The following is a 19,709-nucleotide window of genomic DNA, read 5'->3' on the forward strand; positions in this document are numbered from 1 at the left end:
GAGAGGTGTAGCCGGCCACTGAGTGGGAGAGAAGCTGTGACTGGGCTTCCCTGCGGCTTGGGACGGTAAAATGATAGAGAGGGTAAAGGAGGCAACGTTACGAGCCTGGCTGGCTGGTGCGATAGGGAGAGCACACCTTTCTCCTACTGTGGGCCTCCCTGCGAGGGCTAAGAAGAGCTTCAGCCTTCAAACTGCTCCTAGTTCAAGGGATAAATTTAATGTGTGGCTTACTGTCTCTTGTAAGGGGGAAGCAAAATTATTCCCTGTAGCTTCTCATTCAGTGACCTTTTTCTATGTGGTTCAAGGCCACTGAACACCATGCTTTCCCTTAACTAGGTTTCCACCAGTTCTCGTTTTAGCTGAGTGTTAATTTTCACATGTGTTTCAATGAGTTTTGCAAGAATTAAAATTTTACTTGCTTTTTCTTTAGTTACTATTCAACACAAATCCACCAAATCTCTGCCAGTAACATCAAAGTGCAGAAGAAGAGGACAAAAAACCCACCTAGAAGTCGGTGTGAGAAAAGAAAGAAAAAGTGTGAAGCATATCTGTGAAAAGCCAGGTAGGAAAGGGATATAAGCGGTGTAAAGAGAAGCTAAAGGGATGCAGGAGGGAGCAGGTAGGAAACACAAGGGAGAGGCTGCTGCAGCAAAGCAGGCTGTGGGTGGCTCTGCTGGGAGGAAGGGGAAGTGGGAGCAGAAATGGGAGGGGGGATTATGTTTGGCCTTTAAGCAGAGAGTGAGGACCTTGGAGTGAGGAGTTAAGAGACAGGAAGGAAGCCAGTGAAGGCAAATAAAGAGTGGAGGGTGATATAGTTTACGTAGCGAGAAATAGATTACTTGAGCGGTAGTAGTGGGCATCATGTGCTAGTGGACACAATGTATAATCAGCTTGAAGCCGTGATTGTGATTCTTCAGGAGATGACCTAGAAAATAATACTGTGGCTTAATATTAATCCTTTTTTAACCCAGGGTCTCTCCAAATAAAGGGTGAGCATTGTGTTGCCCTGAGCACTAAGTGGAGTGCATTGTGTTTTGTGCTTTGTCATTGATTCTAAATGCCTTTTGTGTTTTGGGGCTCTGAAAACAAAGGTCAAGTACTAGCAAATTCTGTTTTCTGTGAGAGATTTAATTAAATCCTAAGGACAAAGGCAGACTACTAGAAACAGCTATTGAATGTCAAAGATGTGTAAATTTGCATTACCATTTCTCAATACCAGTTTGTACATAGCTTTGTAATTTGGGGTTTTTTTGAGCAAGGACAGAAGAATAAGCATTTAAAAAATCAAGATAAGTCTTACAGATGTTATTTTCTGCATGTAAGGTGGTTATCCAATACATGCTTGGAAAGAGATGCTAGGAAACAGAGTGAGGAAGCACACAGAGTAGGATGGAACAATTTCTGAATATAGTTTTGGTCCTAGTAGTTTAGTGAGTGTAAACTGTAGGGCTTGAAATGGACTGGGCTGCCTAAGATTTTTTTATCCTTTATGGACTATAGCAGCAAAGCAGAGGGTTTCAGCAATTAACAGCACACTGCTAATCACAACTTCCTCACAAATAACATGAGTAAATTGTCCAGATAACTGTGCTGTGGAAGGCTCAGGAATCACTGAGTGGAAAATATTTTTCACTTGTCCAGTATTGAGACATTATTGTATTAGCCTACTGTGCTTTAAAGGGTTTAAACTTTGCCATGCCAACCGATTTTTTTCTTGTTTAAATAACAAGAAGTGAAATAACATACTAAGAAAAGCCAAGTTACTGCAACTGAATGCAGTTAATTTACTGACAGATAGAAACCAAGAGATACCACGTAGCAGCTCCACTTCAACACACACTGATCCTTCCACTTAACAGGTGATAAGGGTGGAATTCTTGTTCAGGTGGTGATAAGGCAGCATGGATCTGGCCTCTGAAGCAAAGAGGATCATCTTATAAATCTAGCCGTGCCAGTGCATGAAGTTAGGAAGATAGAGAGGGTGAAGTCATACATCTACGGGAGCAAGAAACCATCCAGTTTACCCACAGTTTTGAAACTATGTATGAGTAATGCAGCTCCTTCTCACAGTGTAGGATTCAATGTACAGGAAAAGTCTCGCAGACGGTGCGTCTAAAGCCAGGCAAGTCACAATACGCCACAGCGAGGAAAGGTTGGGGCGACCCAGAGGTGCAGAGTAGATCATGTTCCAGTGCCCCGAGTCCCTCTGGGGGATCACCCTTCCACAGCATAGCTTCGACTCTCCGCAGATGCAAAGGGGGGATGTATTTCACAGGGGGGTGGCCCTCGAGGCAATCAGGCTGGCATGTAGGGCTTTGGGGGTCACAATGAGCCCATTACATTTTACCTGGAACCTAACTGACAGCTGGTGCAGACATGCTAGCCCTTCTCTGTTCCACTAAGGTGCTCTCTCTAATAAATAAGCTGTTGTGTTGTCGGGGTGGTCTTCTCCAACGTTTCCCGCATGGCTCTGCACCTCTGTGCAGAGACATCTTGCAGACATCCATGCTGGCAGACATGACTCATTTTGGGGAGTCTGCGTAGAGAGTTTTGCAATAGTCTGATCAGGACATGAAAAAGACAATAACTAAGTGTATGCTCAGAAGTACAAGGCACCCCACCACGTTGACACAGACGCTATAAAGATGACTGCTGTGAAATGATCTGCTGGCTGCCAGGGGCAGGATGGGGGGATTAAAACCTCCACTCAGCTGAGAAGAATGGTGGCCAATAGCTGATCATCTCCCCCACTGCACAAGACCAATGTTTCTTTCCTCATATTCCGTGGTGTGGCATTACCTCCAGTGCGTTGCAGACAGCCCCCTCAGGCTCGGTCCAGTCTCAACAAGCCCGAATGAAAGGCTGGATCACACAGCTCACGTCAAACAAAAGGGGGGGGCTTCAAGTTGACAAGACACAGAGCATACACCCTTCTGGTAGGAGATGTTCTGGATGCAGGTTTGCAAAACTGATTTAAGGACGGTTGCAGTTACTGAGTGATAAGGCTGTGATGTTTCGATGCCTTTTAGGAATGAGTCAAGAAGGAAATAGTAATAGCTAACCAAAAATAATCATGTGGTCATCAAGGAGTCGAAATATTTGCCACAAGACATTCTTGCCATATTTACCCGCAGCGCAGATAACGTCAGTGACCACTGACTTATAATTGCATGATTTTTTATAATTGGATATATTTCTATTTGCAATTCCTGTATTCAGATTACTGAAAATACAAGTAGCATATCCAAACTGTGAAGGTCCAGGTTTGTTTCAGTGAAAAAGGTCTTGTGTTTATCCAATTTGAAGTAGTTCCCAGCACTCCCTTGCGGTGGCTGTGCCTTCATTTCTACACGTACAAAGGTAGCAGCATTCGTCTGCCTGTGCCATAAAATGCCCACATCATTTCAGACCACGTCCACACGGCACCTGGCAGATGCGATGGTGTAATCCAGCTGGCTGAAGAGCAGCTGCACGAAGCTGTGGCAACATGGGCTTTGGGGCCTGGGCACCTAGCACAATGGTTAGTGGAGGCTGATGTTGCCACTGCGGGTACCTCAGCTAGCTGGGTAGAAACACGCTTGGGTCAATCTGGAGGTGCAGAGTTGTCTGTTCGTTTTCTGCATGCATATTTACTGGCAAAAGGAAAAACTTCTGGTCTTATCACCTGGGTCTAGCAGGTGACTCAGGTTTGGCGTAAGAGGATGCAACTGCTGCGACTTCAGCCAGCTGGATTTCACCATCACGTCTGCCAGGGCAGTGCGGACGTGGTCTGGGTTGCTGTGGCCATTTTACAGTGCAGCCAGTATATGCTGGTATCTTCATAGAAGTATAAAATCATGGCGTGGCCACCACAAAGGAGTGCTGGGAACTACAAAAAATTAGGTAAACAAAATCTTGATTAAAACAAACCCAAATTCCATAATAATTTGGACATAGTACTTGCAGTTTCAATAATTTGTTTCAAAGTGTTTTAGTTCTTAATTATTCCATGGTTTCACCAAAGTTTGGCACACAAAGAGGAGTAACATCATAGAGGTGTAATAATGTAACTCTTTACGAACACTGCTTTTGCATATGCATTTTGCCAGCTATGTTTTCATTTTACAAGACTCTTGATGGACAGCTTTGCTTGCCATGCTACCTTTTGTTTCTATGGTAAAGGTGCTAGAACACTGGCCAGAAGCAATCTTGCAAGCATTCGTATGGCCGCGGGCCGTGAATGAGCCAATTACCTTGTACTTTTTTTAGTCCAGTGCTTCACAGAGCAGCCTCATCTATCCCTGTGGCGCACTATGATATGTTAGGACTGTCAGTACAAATCTACTGTGAAGAAAAGTGCAAACATGAATTTTCAAAAGATTGCAGCACAAGGTTTGGACAGTGCATCTCAAATGTAATTCTGCCCTTAAAAAAATTTTATCTCTGACACAGTCACTTCGGGAAGATTACAGACGAAATGTAAGACACACAAAACCAAGCTCATATAAATCGACTGTTTCTGAACATTTTTTTTTCTTTCTACTTGCTTCCTCTGTATTTCCAAGCCCATAACAATGTCTTTTATCCACACACTCATCCACCCCACATAATCAACACAGTTACACCTATTCAGGATCAGGTGTAGTAACTCCCTTGACAGAGTTTGCTGTGGATTTTGTGTATTGCGCAGACTGCGCTGCTTATGCAGGGCTGGATTCTTTGCTGGGTTAAAACCTGGCTCAGTGCTGGAGAGAGTCTATTACACCACCAGCTGTGCTGGAAGCTCTCCTAACCTGTGCCAGCACCAGCACTTGCTTAGAGGCTGCTTAGGACAATCCTGCCTTTCTCCAGTCCTGGTGGATGGAGTCTGTGGAAGAATTAGGCTGAGCTGCTTCTTTTTTCCCCTCTGCCTAAAAACTAGCCATCAAGAAGGTATTACTTTGGGTCTACCACATTGTGGAAATGGATCTCAGCAAGAGGTCTGTTCCTGGCCTCTAGTTTGTCCCTTTGTCAGTTACTTTTACTCTCACCAGATGAGGAGTCTAGGAACCTCCTCCTCCATTTTGAACAACCTTAAGGCAGTTATTCTGACTTGATGTAATAATAATGAAGCACAATAATGGGGTAAAACTGATACAAAATTGCCACCTTCCAAGTATTAAGAGTTGAATTACCCAACAGACTTGCATGGCATTTTGCAACAAAAAGTAGGAAGTTTGGTGTCTTTTATCTTCGAGGAGGGGAAAGGGGGAAGAAAAAGATGAAAGAGATTAACCCTTTGGTTCTAGACCTGAGAAAGAGCTTGCTCACACTTTCATACATGTAGTTTTCTGTCTGTGATCACACCTATAAGACTCTTAATTCAGGGGGTTTGGGTTGTTATGGTGAAATGAAAAGAAAATTATAACAAAAATAAAATGTCAATCCTCTCTTTCCCCTGAGACTAGCCTCTCTCAAAGCTTAGAGATGTGCTCTAAGAGTAGTAGAACTCAACAAACGTAACAACAGTGGTAGTGTTGGTGTAAAATAACTTATTCAGTTGTCTAGTGGCATGAGATTAATAGGAGAATATGGAAATATCCTGAGTGTGAACAAAATCAGTAATCTAGCTTCTGTGATCTAGTTATTAAAATCCACCTAAAATGACTAAGTTGACTCATTTACAATTCCTGTGGTTGCAGTGAATTTGAATTCTTTGTTGGTGACTAAATTTTTCAAAATATTTTTTTAATATCTGGAAGACAGTCATATGAAACACATGAGTTTTTAAAAACTGCATATTTAGCGCCATTTGAGTACATTACATTTAAGACTCAAACCATATAGCCATGAAGCTTCATGATATAAAAGAAGTTGTCTATAATTTGTGCTGTAAAACTTCATGCTCATCAAGAACTGCAACTTCCACTGTTCTGTCCAGAGAAGGATCGTATGAAGCCCACTCCGTTCATTCCAGCAAAGTTAGGAAATGTGTCATTTAGAAGTTAATTATCTGTTGAAGTCTGAAATTGTTAAATATTTCCCAGGCTCAAGATAACACCATAGCTTTTTATGGATTTGACGTAGTCTTCAGCAGAGCAAAGCATTTACGGGGAGTATAGATATTTAGGACAACATACATAAAACTAAAGCCAGGAGAATCAAAGCTAGTTTACTTTTAAACTCAGCCCAGTTTACTTTTAACTTCTGTCTTGAGAAGAACAACTATTTGAGCAAGGACTGCAAAACTAATCCAACCACAGGAAATGTGATATGTGTATGTGGGGGAAGTAGTAGTAAGGTGAGGTGGGAGAAATTTGTTCTGGGAGAGAGCACTTAGGGTTAAGAACTGGAGAAATAAGAAGAAAAATGCTTAATCTTGTAGGTGATTCATAGCTAACAAATTAATAGCAGAGCAGGTCAGATTCATGACAGCTTAAACTGCAAAGACGTCTATAATGATGGTAATCACTCTACCTATAATGGAAATAAAAAGTTGCAAATAATATGTTATATATGTTTTGTATCCTGATAGATGATACCATTAGAAGATTAATTTTTAGCTCCTGCTTTAATATACTCCTAACCTTCTGAAACCTTTATTTTTTCAGGCAATTTTTTTCCATGGACTTAGAGTTGAGTTTGTTTGCGTTTTTGAAGACTTCAAGCAAGAAGTACTTGGGCCATTTTTGAGCTTAGGATAGTGAAAATAAAAAGCTTTTTCCCAGGGTGAAAGAAGAATTTCTGGCATCTTAACATTTTCTGTACCCACCAAGTGGCTTCAGTGGGAAAACAGTATTTGCCACGGAAATTGTCCTTACTGAGGTATGAAGCTTTCAGCATTCCAGTGGAATTTTGTTTTGATTTGATTTCAAATCACTTTGTGAGCTTTTACCATACATTGGTCACAGGCTTTTCTTCTGCACTTTTAAAGCAGAAAAGCAAAGGCAGCCTGCATTGTATACGCATTCGTGGTCGATATTGGCCTGAGCCATATGGTGACCAGATATTTATCCTGTGGATTGCTATCTATCTCTGGGCTCACAGCTTCCCTCCTTTCCAGATACAGCAAAAGTTACTTTGGGAGTGTCTACACTGCACTGTTTATACAACTATGGCCTTGTCTGCTGGCAGCAAATGCATCTGTGTTTGCACTGGAGCAGACAATCCAATCCAGTTTACTTCCTCCCTGGCACCATTTTTTTTTCAGACCTGATACTTTCCATCAAACTAGCCCATTGCAAAAGTTTCAAAAGGCGATATTTCTGTTTTGCCTATTTCTAGCTCATTCAAGAATACGCACCAAAGATTCAGATGCCCCATTTCTTATTTACTGCTCACCAGCTGCAGGCAGCGGGAGCAGTTTCTCTCAAGGGTTCCAGGGCTAGATGCAAAAAGAAGTACAATGGTGCCTGATAATCTACTGTGCTGTAGGAGGAAACAGCAGCACCTGCCCTTTGTTGGGAAGCTGGAATACACTGGAATATGCAAGGTCATACGCTTGGAGCCTCACATCTTTATTAAAGGTAGTGATGTACAGGAAAAACACATATTTATGTATGTATATGCTGCACTGTTTCAGCATCTACAGACACTTGAAAGGTACTACTTTTTTTCAGTCCATCCATGCAAAATTCTTTTTTGATCTACTGTATCCAAATTTGTTTTCTCTTGCTAGCAATTTTTATTGCCTATGTCATTTCTATGTGGTTCTATTTCTGTTCTAGTTCCTCATCTAGTTCCATCATCCTCATGTGTTTTGCCTCATCCTGGAAGAACCAAGATGCCTTTTCTCAGTGTACTAAATGATCTGACTAATATCTGTCACATTTCTTTGCTTTCTCTCGCTTATTGACAGAGCATTTTAATATGTTCAATACTCAGAGCACCCTGCACATCCAGCTAACATTCTGTGATTCCTTGCGGAGTTTTTTAAGTGAGTAACTGAGCTCCCAGAGGAGGCGAGGGGGCTGCACTGCTGTCACAGGCAGCTTTAAATCAGCTACTTAGAGCCACCAGCACTCACCCCCTAACACAGCCTTTCTTTTTCAGATTTTGCAACCACACTGAGATCAATGTCAGTGTGACTTTGTCATTACCTGAAGTCAGTTCAGATATGTCTGCATGAGCAGTCATCATTCCTTGCCTGAAGTAGGGAGCTTCTGCAAAAGGCCTTTCCGTTGCACAGATGAGCTTTAGCAATGGTAAAATATTTTGCCCAAGGACTGCATTTGTTGACCACAGTCTTCATCTCAGAGTTTCGAGTAATACCAGCCTGCACCATGATTAACTGGCCAGGGGACTAAAGCTGAGGCAAACCTGAGGCAGTTTTGCACAGCAAACAAGGAGACAGAGCGGTGGACCAAAGGCAGGCTTAACGTGATGTGATTTAACTGCTGTAGGTTTCATGTTGACTAAATAGGAAGTTGAATGTGAAGGTTGATCATGCATTACTAACTTGGCCTAATATGGTGAACAGGATATGGTCTCATTTCTGCCTTGTGTAACTCTTCTGAAGTCAGTAGTTACACCAGAAACTCAGGTACCCTAGCCTTTTCTCTCCTTCTGAGAGTGTATGCCGTTAAAGATGCACACTCAGTGACCTACAAAAACTAGATTGCCTTTGACTTTATTACAAGCTCTTTCACTTAATTTTTCTTACTTTTTTCATGAGAGGATAGGGGTAACAGTATCTGCTCAGAGAGGGCCAAGCTAATATGTGCTGAGTATTCTGCTGCTCTTGTGTCCTTGCTGTTTGCTCATTTTCCGAAATGGGGTAATGCACATGAATGCTATTTACACAATAAATGCAATTACATGTACTTTTTATAATGTTATGTATGTATGGTATAATATTTTAGAAGAAGCCAACGTAGTAATTCTGTTTACTGATCTTCTGTATTTAACAGGAAATTGCAGTCTCTGCCAAACAATCAGCTTTTTAGTCAGTGTCAATTTGTCTTATTTGTATCACACTAAAAGCAATAGCATTTAAACATAAAATAGGCAAAGACAACATGGATATGAGGACTACGATTCATGTTTTATTATCAGTTTGCTTGTTTACTAAGCATGGACATAAGTTTACATAGAGACACTTTCAAGAATTAGAGATTACACACTTTTTAAGAGAGAAAAAATTACCTTTCAGACTTGCATTCTTGGTCAGCTCAATGTTATCACGTCATACATATGCTGAGTAATTTCCATTTCACTCATCAAAAGTTAGCTCAATTCCAAAATATGTGACACAACAAATGCAGGAAGCAGAAATGACCAGTTTTTAGTTTATTTGTAATCAGGAAGAAAAAAACAAACTAAAACATTGTGTTCAATGCACTGAATGGTTATGTAGGATGGAACTTCATATGATTTCTGAGTGGCCAATGCTAGAAATAGCAAGTTCCTAATCGCATAGGTACAAATAGTCTGGCTGAAGTTCCCAAGAATGAGCTTCAAGATCCAAGCGCATAAATAACTATTTCATTACACTCTTGTGTTACAATTTTATTGTAACCCTATCACACTAGACACTTAACCCATACCTGCTTTTAAAATTAGAATTTTCCTTTTTGCTCTTTGTAGCCAAAGCCTCCCTTTTACATTTTCAAAGCAGTGCTCAGTGTTTCCTAGACAGCTGGATGAAGTACCTCCCACACAAATTCTATTTGAGACAGTCAAGCACTTTTACTGCACCACAGTCGTGAGAAAAGCCCAGTCTGACAGACGTGTTTGAAACACATAGACTTTGCACGCAGCTGAGCACGAGCACAGCAGCTCCCTCACCACAAACACTGGCAGAGGTACTCAGGGGTACTGGTCTAGCAGCAAGATCCTTCACTAGCAAATAAACATGTGAGGCTGGGCCTGTCCAGTGATCAGGTCTCACGTAGCTGTGGATTCTCCATGTTACCAAGCCAATGGGATGGTGCTTCTCTCCACTTACTGCGTTGAAGCTGGGCCACTGTGAAAAAAGTAATGCAAAGGGCAACTGAGAGTAAGACCTATGTAGCTTTGTTGCAGGGAGGCCTGGAGAGGACAGAAGAAGTTCTGCGTTTCCAAGAGTACTGTACATTTTCTGTAGACCTAGGATAAAACATATAAGCAAGCACCTGGAGCACAGCTCAGGACTTGTGTCACTACAGGGTGATCCCGCCCAATAATCTGCAGTTCAGACTTCCTCCTTACTCTACTACAAGCCTCATGACTTTTGCATTCTTTATAGCTAGGTGCTTCCAGTCACCCTGCTGAGGCCTGGCGTCACCCCTGTGGATGTTTTAACACCTCAACAGGTGCCCGAAAGCACTGCGAATTAGGCTCTGTATCTCTGATTATGATTTTCGCCTTGTTTAATATGAGAACTGTATGAAGCATTTTTTTCGTGTTTTAGGAATTACTTGCTGCATCACACATGAAATGATCCCAAGCCTACACCCTGCGCTTGCGGAATACACGAGATGATGTTCCCTTTGGACTGTGGTTGCTGAAATGGAACATCTGCATTTCCAAAAGCGACCAAACCCTCCAAATCAAAGGGTTGTGGTAATAGCCAGCACAAACCGAGTGAAAGTAAACACGAGTGTAATGTTGTTGTAGCATGTACATACTTCTCATTAGAAAACAAAAACAAAGATGCAGGCAGCTGTGGACAAGAAAAAGCAAAATGTAGAATACCATTTATTTTTTTCTAGGAATAAAGCAAGAGAGAAAGTAGTGCATATCCTAGACTGAATAGCTCAAATGCCCTAGCACGGGGCTATAGATCATTTGTTTCTTAACCGTGACATTGAAAATAACTCATAGCACTAGTGATTCAGGTTTGCTACTGGCAACTGTTCAGTGACCAGAGATTAATGACTTGACATTCTCTACGTAATTTTTAGTGATCTTTGCAAAAACGCCATTGCCATTTCTGGAACTGCAGTGGAAGTCAAAGAACTGAACCAGTACAGCGTCCTCTGTCTGATACTATTTGAAATCATTTCCTCATTTGAGGAAATGGTCCCTGCTGCAGCCAGCGTGGAAGTTTTAAACTGAAAACACCAAGACACTGCACAGGTTACATGTGTCATGCTGCATCTCTGTTCTTTCCGAGTGAGCTGCTACCTTGCATGTGGCTCTTGTCAGAAAATCTGGCACACCCTGAGCTTCTGCTCTTGGGGAAGGTGCCCCCTCCTTCGCCGGGCACACGGGATGGCAGAGCGACTGCAGTCGGAAGGGCCCTCTGGAGGGCACCTTCTCCAGCCGCCCCAGCTCAAGGAGGGTCACCAACAGCCGGCTGCCCGGGGCCGTGTCCAGGCGGCTTGGGAGGATCTCCAAGGCTGCCGACCGCAGACGCTCCCCGGGCACCCCGATCTGGGTGACTCGCAGGCACCTGTGCCCCGCCAGCAGCGAGGCCTGCGCTGCGCAACGCTCGCCCGCCTGGCGGCGGGGCCGGGCCCGCGGCGGTGCGGGGCCCATCCGCGCAGCTTCCCGCAGAGGAAGGCGCGGACAGCTCTGAGGCGCCTCCAGGGAGCCGGGGCAGGCGGGTGGCGGGCTGCGTGCCCCTCCGGCATGCCGCCCTGACGGGAACGGCCGCCTTCCCCGGCGGGACGCCGGCCCGGGGCTGCGCACACACCCTCGCTTGCGCGCAGCGCCCGCCGGAGCCGCCGTGGGGGCCGGCAGAGGCAGCGGGTTCGGGGGGCGCGTTCCACCCCCCGCAGGGCCCAGCGCCGCCGCCGGGCCGTCAGACCGGGGCCGTCAGACCGGGGCCGTCAGACCGGGGCCGTCAGACCCGCCCCGCTGCCGCCGCTGCCGCCGCTGCCGCCGGGCCGTCAAACGCGGCCCGCCGCCGCTTGGCGCGAGCCGCCCACTCGCTCCCGCCGCGGCGGCCCCTCCCGCCCGCTCGCCCCTCTCCTTCCCGGGTCTCGCGGGCACGGCGCGCGCGCGCCCCTGCCGACCGTTGGGCGGCGGGTGAACGGGGAGGGCAGGGAGGCGCGAGAGGAGCGGCGGCCGCGCGCCCCCGCCTCGCGCATACCGCTCGCCTCCCCCCCCAGCCCGCCTGCCCGGCCCGCAGCCGTTCCCTCCGCGCATGCGCCCTGCGCCGCCGCCCCGGCCGCCCCCCCCGGCTGTTCAAACAGGAAGGCGGACATGTTGGTGCCTCTCGCAGGTTTGCTCACACCCGCCGCGGCCGGACCTTACGTTCTCCCCTCCCCTTAAGCCACCTCCTACCCTCCTCCCTCTCACGCTGCAACCTCGGGTCGGTCCTGAAGTGGTCCGGGCTGCCGTCCCGTACGCGAGGCGGAGGAGCGGGAGGGAGCGGAGCCGGCGCTGGCAGCGGCGGGAGGCAGCGAGGAGCCGCAGGCGGCCGCGCAGCGAGGAGGAGGAGAGGAAAGGAAGAAAGATGCTGTTGCCGTCGCTCCGCCGCTGAAGTGACGCGTCCCCTGCCCGCGGGGGCACTCGCAGCGGGGGCCGGGGCGGCCTCTGCGTGCAGCTGGCGGCGCAGCGCTGCCCGCCCGGCCGGCGCAGCCCGGCGGAGGGGCAGCCTCTCCCCCCGGCCCGCCCTGGGCTCCCTCGCCCTGTGCCCGCCGAAGGACCGACCCCGCGGCGCTGAGACGCGGTGCTGAGAGGATTTTTCTACTTTTTTTCTCCCTTTTTTCGCCTTGGTGGTGTGTCTGCAGGCTTTTGTTTTGGTTTTGGTTGGTTGTTTTTTTTTTTTCTCCCTCCCCCGTTGTTGCTTTTTCTACCGGTTTTCCGGAAATAAAGCTGCGCTGCGGACCCTGGCACCGACCCGCCGCCGCTCCTGCAGGGCGAGGAGGAGGAACCGCTACGCTGGCTCCCAGGGCGGCTTCCCCGGCTGGGAGAATGAGGTTGCTGAGACGCTGGGGCCCGAGCAGAGGAGGGAGGGAGAGGAAACCTGCTGCGGCAGAGCTGTGAGCAGCCCCGGACGGTGCGTGCCTGCGTGGAGGAGGGGGGAGAAGCAGCCCCGTCCCCCCTGCCGCGGACCCTCCTCCGGTGTGCTCGCCCCTCGGCGGGGCAGCCCGGGGACTTGCCTCGGAGACTTCTGTGATTGAAGGGATTTTGCGGGCAGCGCTCCTCAGCCTGTGACAGGCAGTGTGGTTTCTCTTTTGTGCTCGCTCGTTCCTGTTTTTTTACTTTTTGGTTGTTTTTAACCTTAACTTTGCTCTGGAATAAGGGAAACGTTTTATCTCCGGAAACATGTCGACGGGAGAAAGTTTTGAGTCCCGGTTTGAAAAAATCGACGTGACTTTAAAGGACCCCAAATCCGAAGTGAACGTGGACTGTTTGCTGGTGAGTAGGTAGCGCCGGTGGGCTCCTGGTCCCGTCTCCCCGAATTTCTTACCCTGTGGGACCAAATCTCGCACTCCTGGCTGAGTCACCGTTCTGCTTAACTCCGCATTAGCGTTTTGTTTACTCAGCGTTGAGCTGAGGGTGCGTGAACCGTGCAAGGGAGAGCGGCTTTCATGCCAAGGAGGCGCCCGCCCGGTCCTGCCTTGGACTTGTCATGTCTCTTGCTTCATGCACCTTTCTTTTCTTCCCCGACTGTCGTAAGGGGCGGTGGACACTGTGCAGAGGCATTATTCGTGAGTGCCAGCCCTGTGGGTAAACAGAAGACTGTAAATGGCTTTGATACACCGATTCCCTCTTCAACAACTTTTTTTTTTTTTTTGTCTTTTTTTGAGTGTAGTCCTCTTGTGCAGTGGTTAAGCACTGCAGCACTGACTTCAGCCTGTTTAGCGTAGACGTTTACAAATGCTAACTAATGACGAGTAGAACACAGCTCTAAGATTAATATGCCCTTACAGGTGGGGAAGTAGTCATGGCAGGGGTTTAAATGCATTTTAAACTAGTTGGTGTGCTAGGCCTGGGAGAGAGGGCTGCTTGCTTATTGTTTTCCTACTTGATCATATCTCATGGTTCAATGGATCTCTCCGGTGCTGTCAGTGTTATAATTGCATCATAAGAAAAAAAGCCATAATGCTTCTTGACATAACCCCAACATCATTTGGTAGTTGTTTGACAAAACTGAATGGTATTTTAGTTCTGATTATAGAAAGTACCTCAACAAAGTGTATGCCAAATACAACCAATTTGTTTGGGATGTAGCCGAGTACTTAGATATGCCTAGAGATGCCCTTAAATAGTAGCAAATTGTTATTTGTGCTTTTGTGCTGAAGTAGAGAATTTCTTTTCTTTGTACCAAGTGAGAGAAGTTCTTTAGTGTGTTTTTTGTTTTGGCTTTCTGTTGTCAGAGAGGAGAACAAGTAAATTGAATTTGTTCCCAGTATGAACTCTGACATTTGGGTTTGGGGAGGGAGGTGTGGGGGTGGAGATAACTTAATAGTAATTTTTCATGTCCTGCTGCATGTCTGTTAGCGGAAAGTTCGCTGAAGCATAAGGCAGAGAGGTGAAAAGAATCCATTGAAATCTGAACAAGTTCATAATAATGTGTACTTTCTTTAGTTTATTACTGATTTGCAAGCTTCTGAGGTGTTGGCAGGTCAAACCTATATCCCAGGGTAAAAGCAGAGCCTCGTGGATGTTGCTGCACGAGGGAAAATAGCACTGCATCTTCTAATTAACTTGCTGCTTTTGATCCGGTTTAGGTATCTGTCATCTTAGAACCACAGCTAATGAGAAGAGCTCTGGTGCTTAGGGTATACTGTGTCAATTTTGATAACTCAAGACTACTGTCAAATGCAACATTTTTACACCCAGCTTCTACTGATAGATTTCAAGAGTATAGATGCAATTGAGAGTTCAGAGGTTTACCTTAACCGTGACTTGGTTTGCTAGTATGTGCTTCAGTGCTGGCCATACTATGAGGACCTTCCTGCAGTGATCATAAGGAGGTTGCAGGTATGAAACATGCAGTTGATAGTAGCTTTACCTGTGTTCCTTCACCTTCCAATCAGTTTAAGGATTTGACACTTTTCGGTTACCTTAATCGCGATTTGGAGCCAAGCCGTAGTCAGTTTGGGAATGAACTTGCTGGGATGCTTCCTGTCATGCTTGTGTAAAGTTTTAGAACTTGTGTTTACATCTCAGATCTTAAGAATGTCCTTTAAAGTGACAATTTTTTTAGAAGTCTTCTGAGGTTTTTGAGCAGACCTTTGTATATTCTTTTAAAGGCAGTTTCTGATGGTGTAGTCATCAGAACTATGTTGGTTTTGGTTTTTTTGGTTTTTTTTAGCTAGCCATAGTTACGGATACTGTTCTTTGAAACTAGAACCAATTAAAAAATAAAGTGCTGCTTCTGAAAAAATCAGCTGGGAGGTTAATTTCTTATGTTTGGTCACTATCAATCTCTCTGCTGGCTGGACTTTTACTTTGTTTCATGTCTCTCGACCTGAGTTGGTTCTTGGCCTCTTTTGGTCCTAATGCTTTCTAAAATGTCTAAATATTTCATACCAGTTTTTACTGTGATGATTCACGCCACAAACATAATTCTTGGCTCAAGGTACTATTTATGTATCAAATTCATTGTAATCTATGTGGACGTGCTTTTAAGGAAGAAATGTTTACATGTAAGTGATCTGTACCTAAAATATATTCTGAGATCGACATCCCATTCCCCTCCTGCAGCCTCCACTTAGAGGGAAACTTGTCAGTCTCTGTGCCTTGTACGCTTAAAAAGAAAATATGATGTTTTTCTGATGAGACTACATAAAAAAAGAAAGTATCCTTTTAAATCTAAACCCCTTTTTTCCTTTGAAGCTGTGAATTGATGTTACTTATAATTGCTTTCACTTTTCGTGAGCATAGGTGTTAGTTAACGATGTGTATCAGAGTGGTAATATATGAATAACTGATACACAGACACTTCAAATTCAGCAGCTGATATTCTATACATACAGGCTTAAAATGTTGAACTTCCCTTTATATTCAAGAAACATTTTTTTGGCTAGATGAAGAAGAGTTTCGGGAATGCTCTTGGTTTTTCTTAGGATGGTTTTATCCTCTTTTGCTTTATTTTCTGTCTATTCTGACTTTTCTTCCCCATCAATTTGTAGCACCTGTAGACTAAAAGGCGGGTGTGGAATAACCTTAAGTCAGTCTTGTAAGGGTTTTGGGTTTTATAAATGACGTAAACTGGATTCTGTATGCTAGAAAGATTCTAAATTTCTATGGGAAGTAGTATGAGAACACTTAAGAAAAGATGGGGGAGGTGCTGATAGAAAGGAAGGCATGTTACTGTTTCAGGAAGGTGTGGGAGAAACATGTTGACAGCAGAGCAGGCGGAAAAGACATGAGGACTATATAACTTCAGTTTACATGCTGCAGGAAGGAAATTCACGAAGCTGAGGTGCAGGAGAGAGATGTGTTTATTTTTCCTGTTTTATGTATTATAAACGGAGTAAGAAAACTGACCAAGTTGCAACTGACTAACTTTGCATGTTTCTTTGAGGCTTTCATGCACTTGATTTAGTACTAGATGGGGAAATCATAGGCTGCCTTTTTTGATGAGCCACGAGGAGGTCAAAGCCTAAGTTCTGTATAAACAGTGTACAGCAGCATAATGCAGTGCTTTCTCTCAAAATATCGGGTACTAGGAGTCCTATAGTCCTAAAAAGGTCTAATGACACTGTGAAGGCTATGTTAGATAGGTAGTCATACTCTAGGGTGTGCAATGATCAGATACTGGCGAGTGCCATATGGGTGCTAAGTGGAGCCAAAGGCAATGTAAGTAACTAGCTATTAACTTGAGCGTAGTGTCTCATTAATGATACTAAGCAGTGGAAAGTGGTATTGAACGAGCATACTTCTACAACAATTTCGGAATAAAACCAGGTTTCTTAGTCCTCTGTGTTTCTGACTAAATCCTTTGGGGTTATGGGCTTCCAGTTTTTGGAGCGTGGGGAGGGAGGGGTATGGAGGACATCTTGACCTGAGGCTGTCTATGCTTTTAATCCAAAAATAACTAGTAAATTTTAATTAAAATGTTTTCTTGGTGCTCTCTCTGCTCGGATAGTAACTCAGTCTTTTCATGCTTTATAAAGACACTTGAGTAACTCAGTTATTCAAGTACTTAGTCAATTACTTAATTGATTTGTAAAACATCAGACTTTTGATGGTCTTAATCTTCAAAGACACCAAATGTCTCGCTTGTTCAGCAGTTGGACTTCAAATTAATTGACAACAGTAAACACTGCGTATGACAAACTTGTTTTATCTAGTCACAAGAGGTTTCATTTTCTGGTGCACAAAAAATACACAGGTATAGAGTGCAATTCATCTGTTTTTCGTAGGTCTATTTCATGTTCAGCTAGATGAATTCATGTTCATCTGTTTTGCCTTAGGAAAAGGTGAGTTGGTCTCATTGTCTTTGGGGTTCTGAATCTCAGTTGTCACTAGACCTATTTTTCTATTCTGTGTAACTTGTTAGAAAGCACTTTGGAAGGCCTTGTGGCTAGGGATTTGGTAAATAATTAATAATAATAAAAAAAAGTAACTTAAAGTGTCTTCAGAAGTTTTTATCTATCAAAATAACTGTCAAAAATCACCTTTGCTGAAACAACAGTAACTATGCTTTTAGAATCTGAGTGGTGCATGCTAGAGAAACTTGGTATCTGAGAAGCTTACTTGTTAATGAAGCTCACGCATAGAAAAAGCAGAGTTTGAACATTAGCAGACTGTCAGCTTCAGAATGATCTAAGTTGTGTGGAGGTAGTTCAAAGCAGGGGAAACATCATGACTGACTAAATCTCCTTTGACATGTTTCTACCATTCTTTAGATCCAAGCACAAGGTCCTGCCTGCACTTGGATTGGGGCAATCATCACTATCAGTACAGACTGACTGGGCATTGAATGGATTGAGAGCAGCCCTGGGGAGAAGGACTCGGGGATACTTGGAGAGAATATCTGAATGTCTTTCACTTTTGATAGAGATGTTTTTACCAGTACCTGTAGTGACAGGACAAGGGGCAACAGTTTTAAAATGAAAGAGATTTAAAGGGAAAGATTTAGATGGGGCATAAGGAGAGAGTCTTTTGCTATGAGGGTATTGAGGCACTGGAGGAGGCTGCCCAGGGAGGTTGTGGATACCCCATCCCTGGTAGTGTTTAAGGTCAGGTTGGGCAGGGCTTTTGGCAACCTGATCTAGTGAAAGATGTTTTTAGCCATGGGGTTTGGAACTAGATGATCTTTTAAAGGTCCATTCCAACCCACGTGATTCTGTGATTTTGTAGATAGATCTAAAATAAGACTTCTGGCTGACCTGGAAATATAATTCTGTGTCTTCAAGTTACCATATCCAAGCTTTATATGCAAAAATGTAATTGCAAGTTAATATTATAATCTCATCGCTAAGGATTATGAAACACACAGGATGTGAAATTAATGATAAAATATATAATTTGGTATGTTAATCAAAGGTAAAACGCAACTGTGAGTTGCCTTTGGAAATGCAGTAGCTAGGTGGATTCTGATTACAAATTGCAGCTCTTGGAAGATCTTTTTAAGTATTATGTAAGCCTCTAGAAAGTTAACAGTAGAGAAGGTGGGACTGTCAAAATGTTAGCATTTCATTCACAGTATAGGGTAGGTTTTATACAGGAATAACAGTAAATTTACGTTCCTACAGCCTCTATTTTTATGAGCAGAAGAACTGGCTAATTACTTATTTTCTTAGAAAAGGTTTTAATCAAGAATGATGATAGGAGGTTAATGTTAAGACCCATTTCAACAAGAGGAATAAAAAAACCCAACTAAAACCATGTAGTAGACTATAAATGCTCATGTCAAGTAAAAATACTTGTAAACAATGTCCTTTTGCCTGGCAGCTGTAGAGTGTGTTAGTTTTTTGTTGGTGATGGGAAGGAAGAGGGAAACACCTGGAATTTGTTTGTTGGACAAATTGAAAATCAACCTGTTGGTCTGTATAACTTTGAGGACAATGACAGCTTCAGGAGCCACTCATTGAGAACTTAATAAATGCTTAGAAGCACTGTGAGCAGATAATATTGGTAGTCTCACAGTTGCTGTTAGCAGAAATCCCTAGCACATACTAGAAATAAAAAGCTTTTCAGCTCTCTTACCATGGAATACTGAGATGTTTGTCTCAATACAGGATGTTTATCTTGAATTTGAGAGTTCCCAAACCATGTAATTAAAAACTTCTAGTTTTCTGTGGATGTTGCTTGATGCTGTTTATCAAACTTTTTTGTCGTCAAGAAATGGCAGTTCCAAATGGAGATACTGAGAATCTGAACTTCCTCCTTGGAGAGCAAAATTAGAGAATGGTTAAAAAACTATTTTCTTTGCCATAATTTGTCCAGTCATTCAAGCAGCTATAAACCCAAAAGGATGACGAGACAATACTGCTAAAACTGTGAGCACTATGTAGACAACACCCAGTTACAGCTCGTACAAAACAAACGCAAGTAACACAGTCTTTTAGCTTTCTCAGTAGTCTGCTGAAATACTTGAATTAACAGTGGTTGAATGAGAGCTGAAATTCGATCTTTGTGAAGGAGAAAAGTGTTTTGGAGCTGTTCTTGTCCAGTGTTTTGATCTGCTGAGGTGATTGGATTTCTCGTAGTGTCATCTCTAGTCGGCAGACTATGGAGGTCTCTGTATCCTACTCAACATCAGCAGAGTGTAGCGTGTTGTGGGTTAGCTGCCCATGTTGCTAGGGGAGAACCAGCGCAGGATTGGTACCAGCTTCTGACTGGAGCACAGGTCAAAGTCTGTTCTGATGCTTACAGTCTTGTAAAGGATTGGCTTTAACTGGAAGAATGCCACTCCCTGT

At 44.1% G+C, this 19,709-nt stretch overlaps 1 protein-coding gene across 1 annotated transcript in view; it reads left to right on the forward strand.

The window, feature by feature from the left end:
* Window positions 1–12,095: 12,095 nt before the first annotated feature.
* The window catches only part of ROCK1 (Rho associated coiled-coil containing protein kinase 1), a 93,132-nt gene continuing 85,518 nt past the window's right edge, over window positions 12,096–19,709 (forward strand). The window contains exon 1 of the mRNA XM_056330147.1: window positions 12,096–13,248. Coding sequence (XP_056186122.1) covers window positions 13,156–13,248 — 93 coding nt within the window. The 5' untranslated portion in view covers window positions 12,096–13,155. The remainder of the gene's footprint in view (window positions 13,249–19,709) is intronic.

This window comes from Falco biarmicus, chromosome 3 (assembly GCF_023638135.1).
Source record: "Falco biarmicus isolate bFalBia1 chromosome 3, bFalBia1.pri, whole genome shotgun sequence".
Classification (NCBI taxonomy): Eukaryota; Metazoa; Chordata; class Aves; order Falconiformes; family Falconidae; genus Falco; species Falco biarmicus.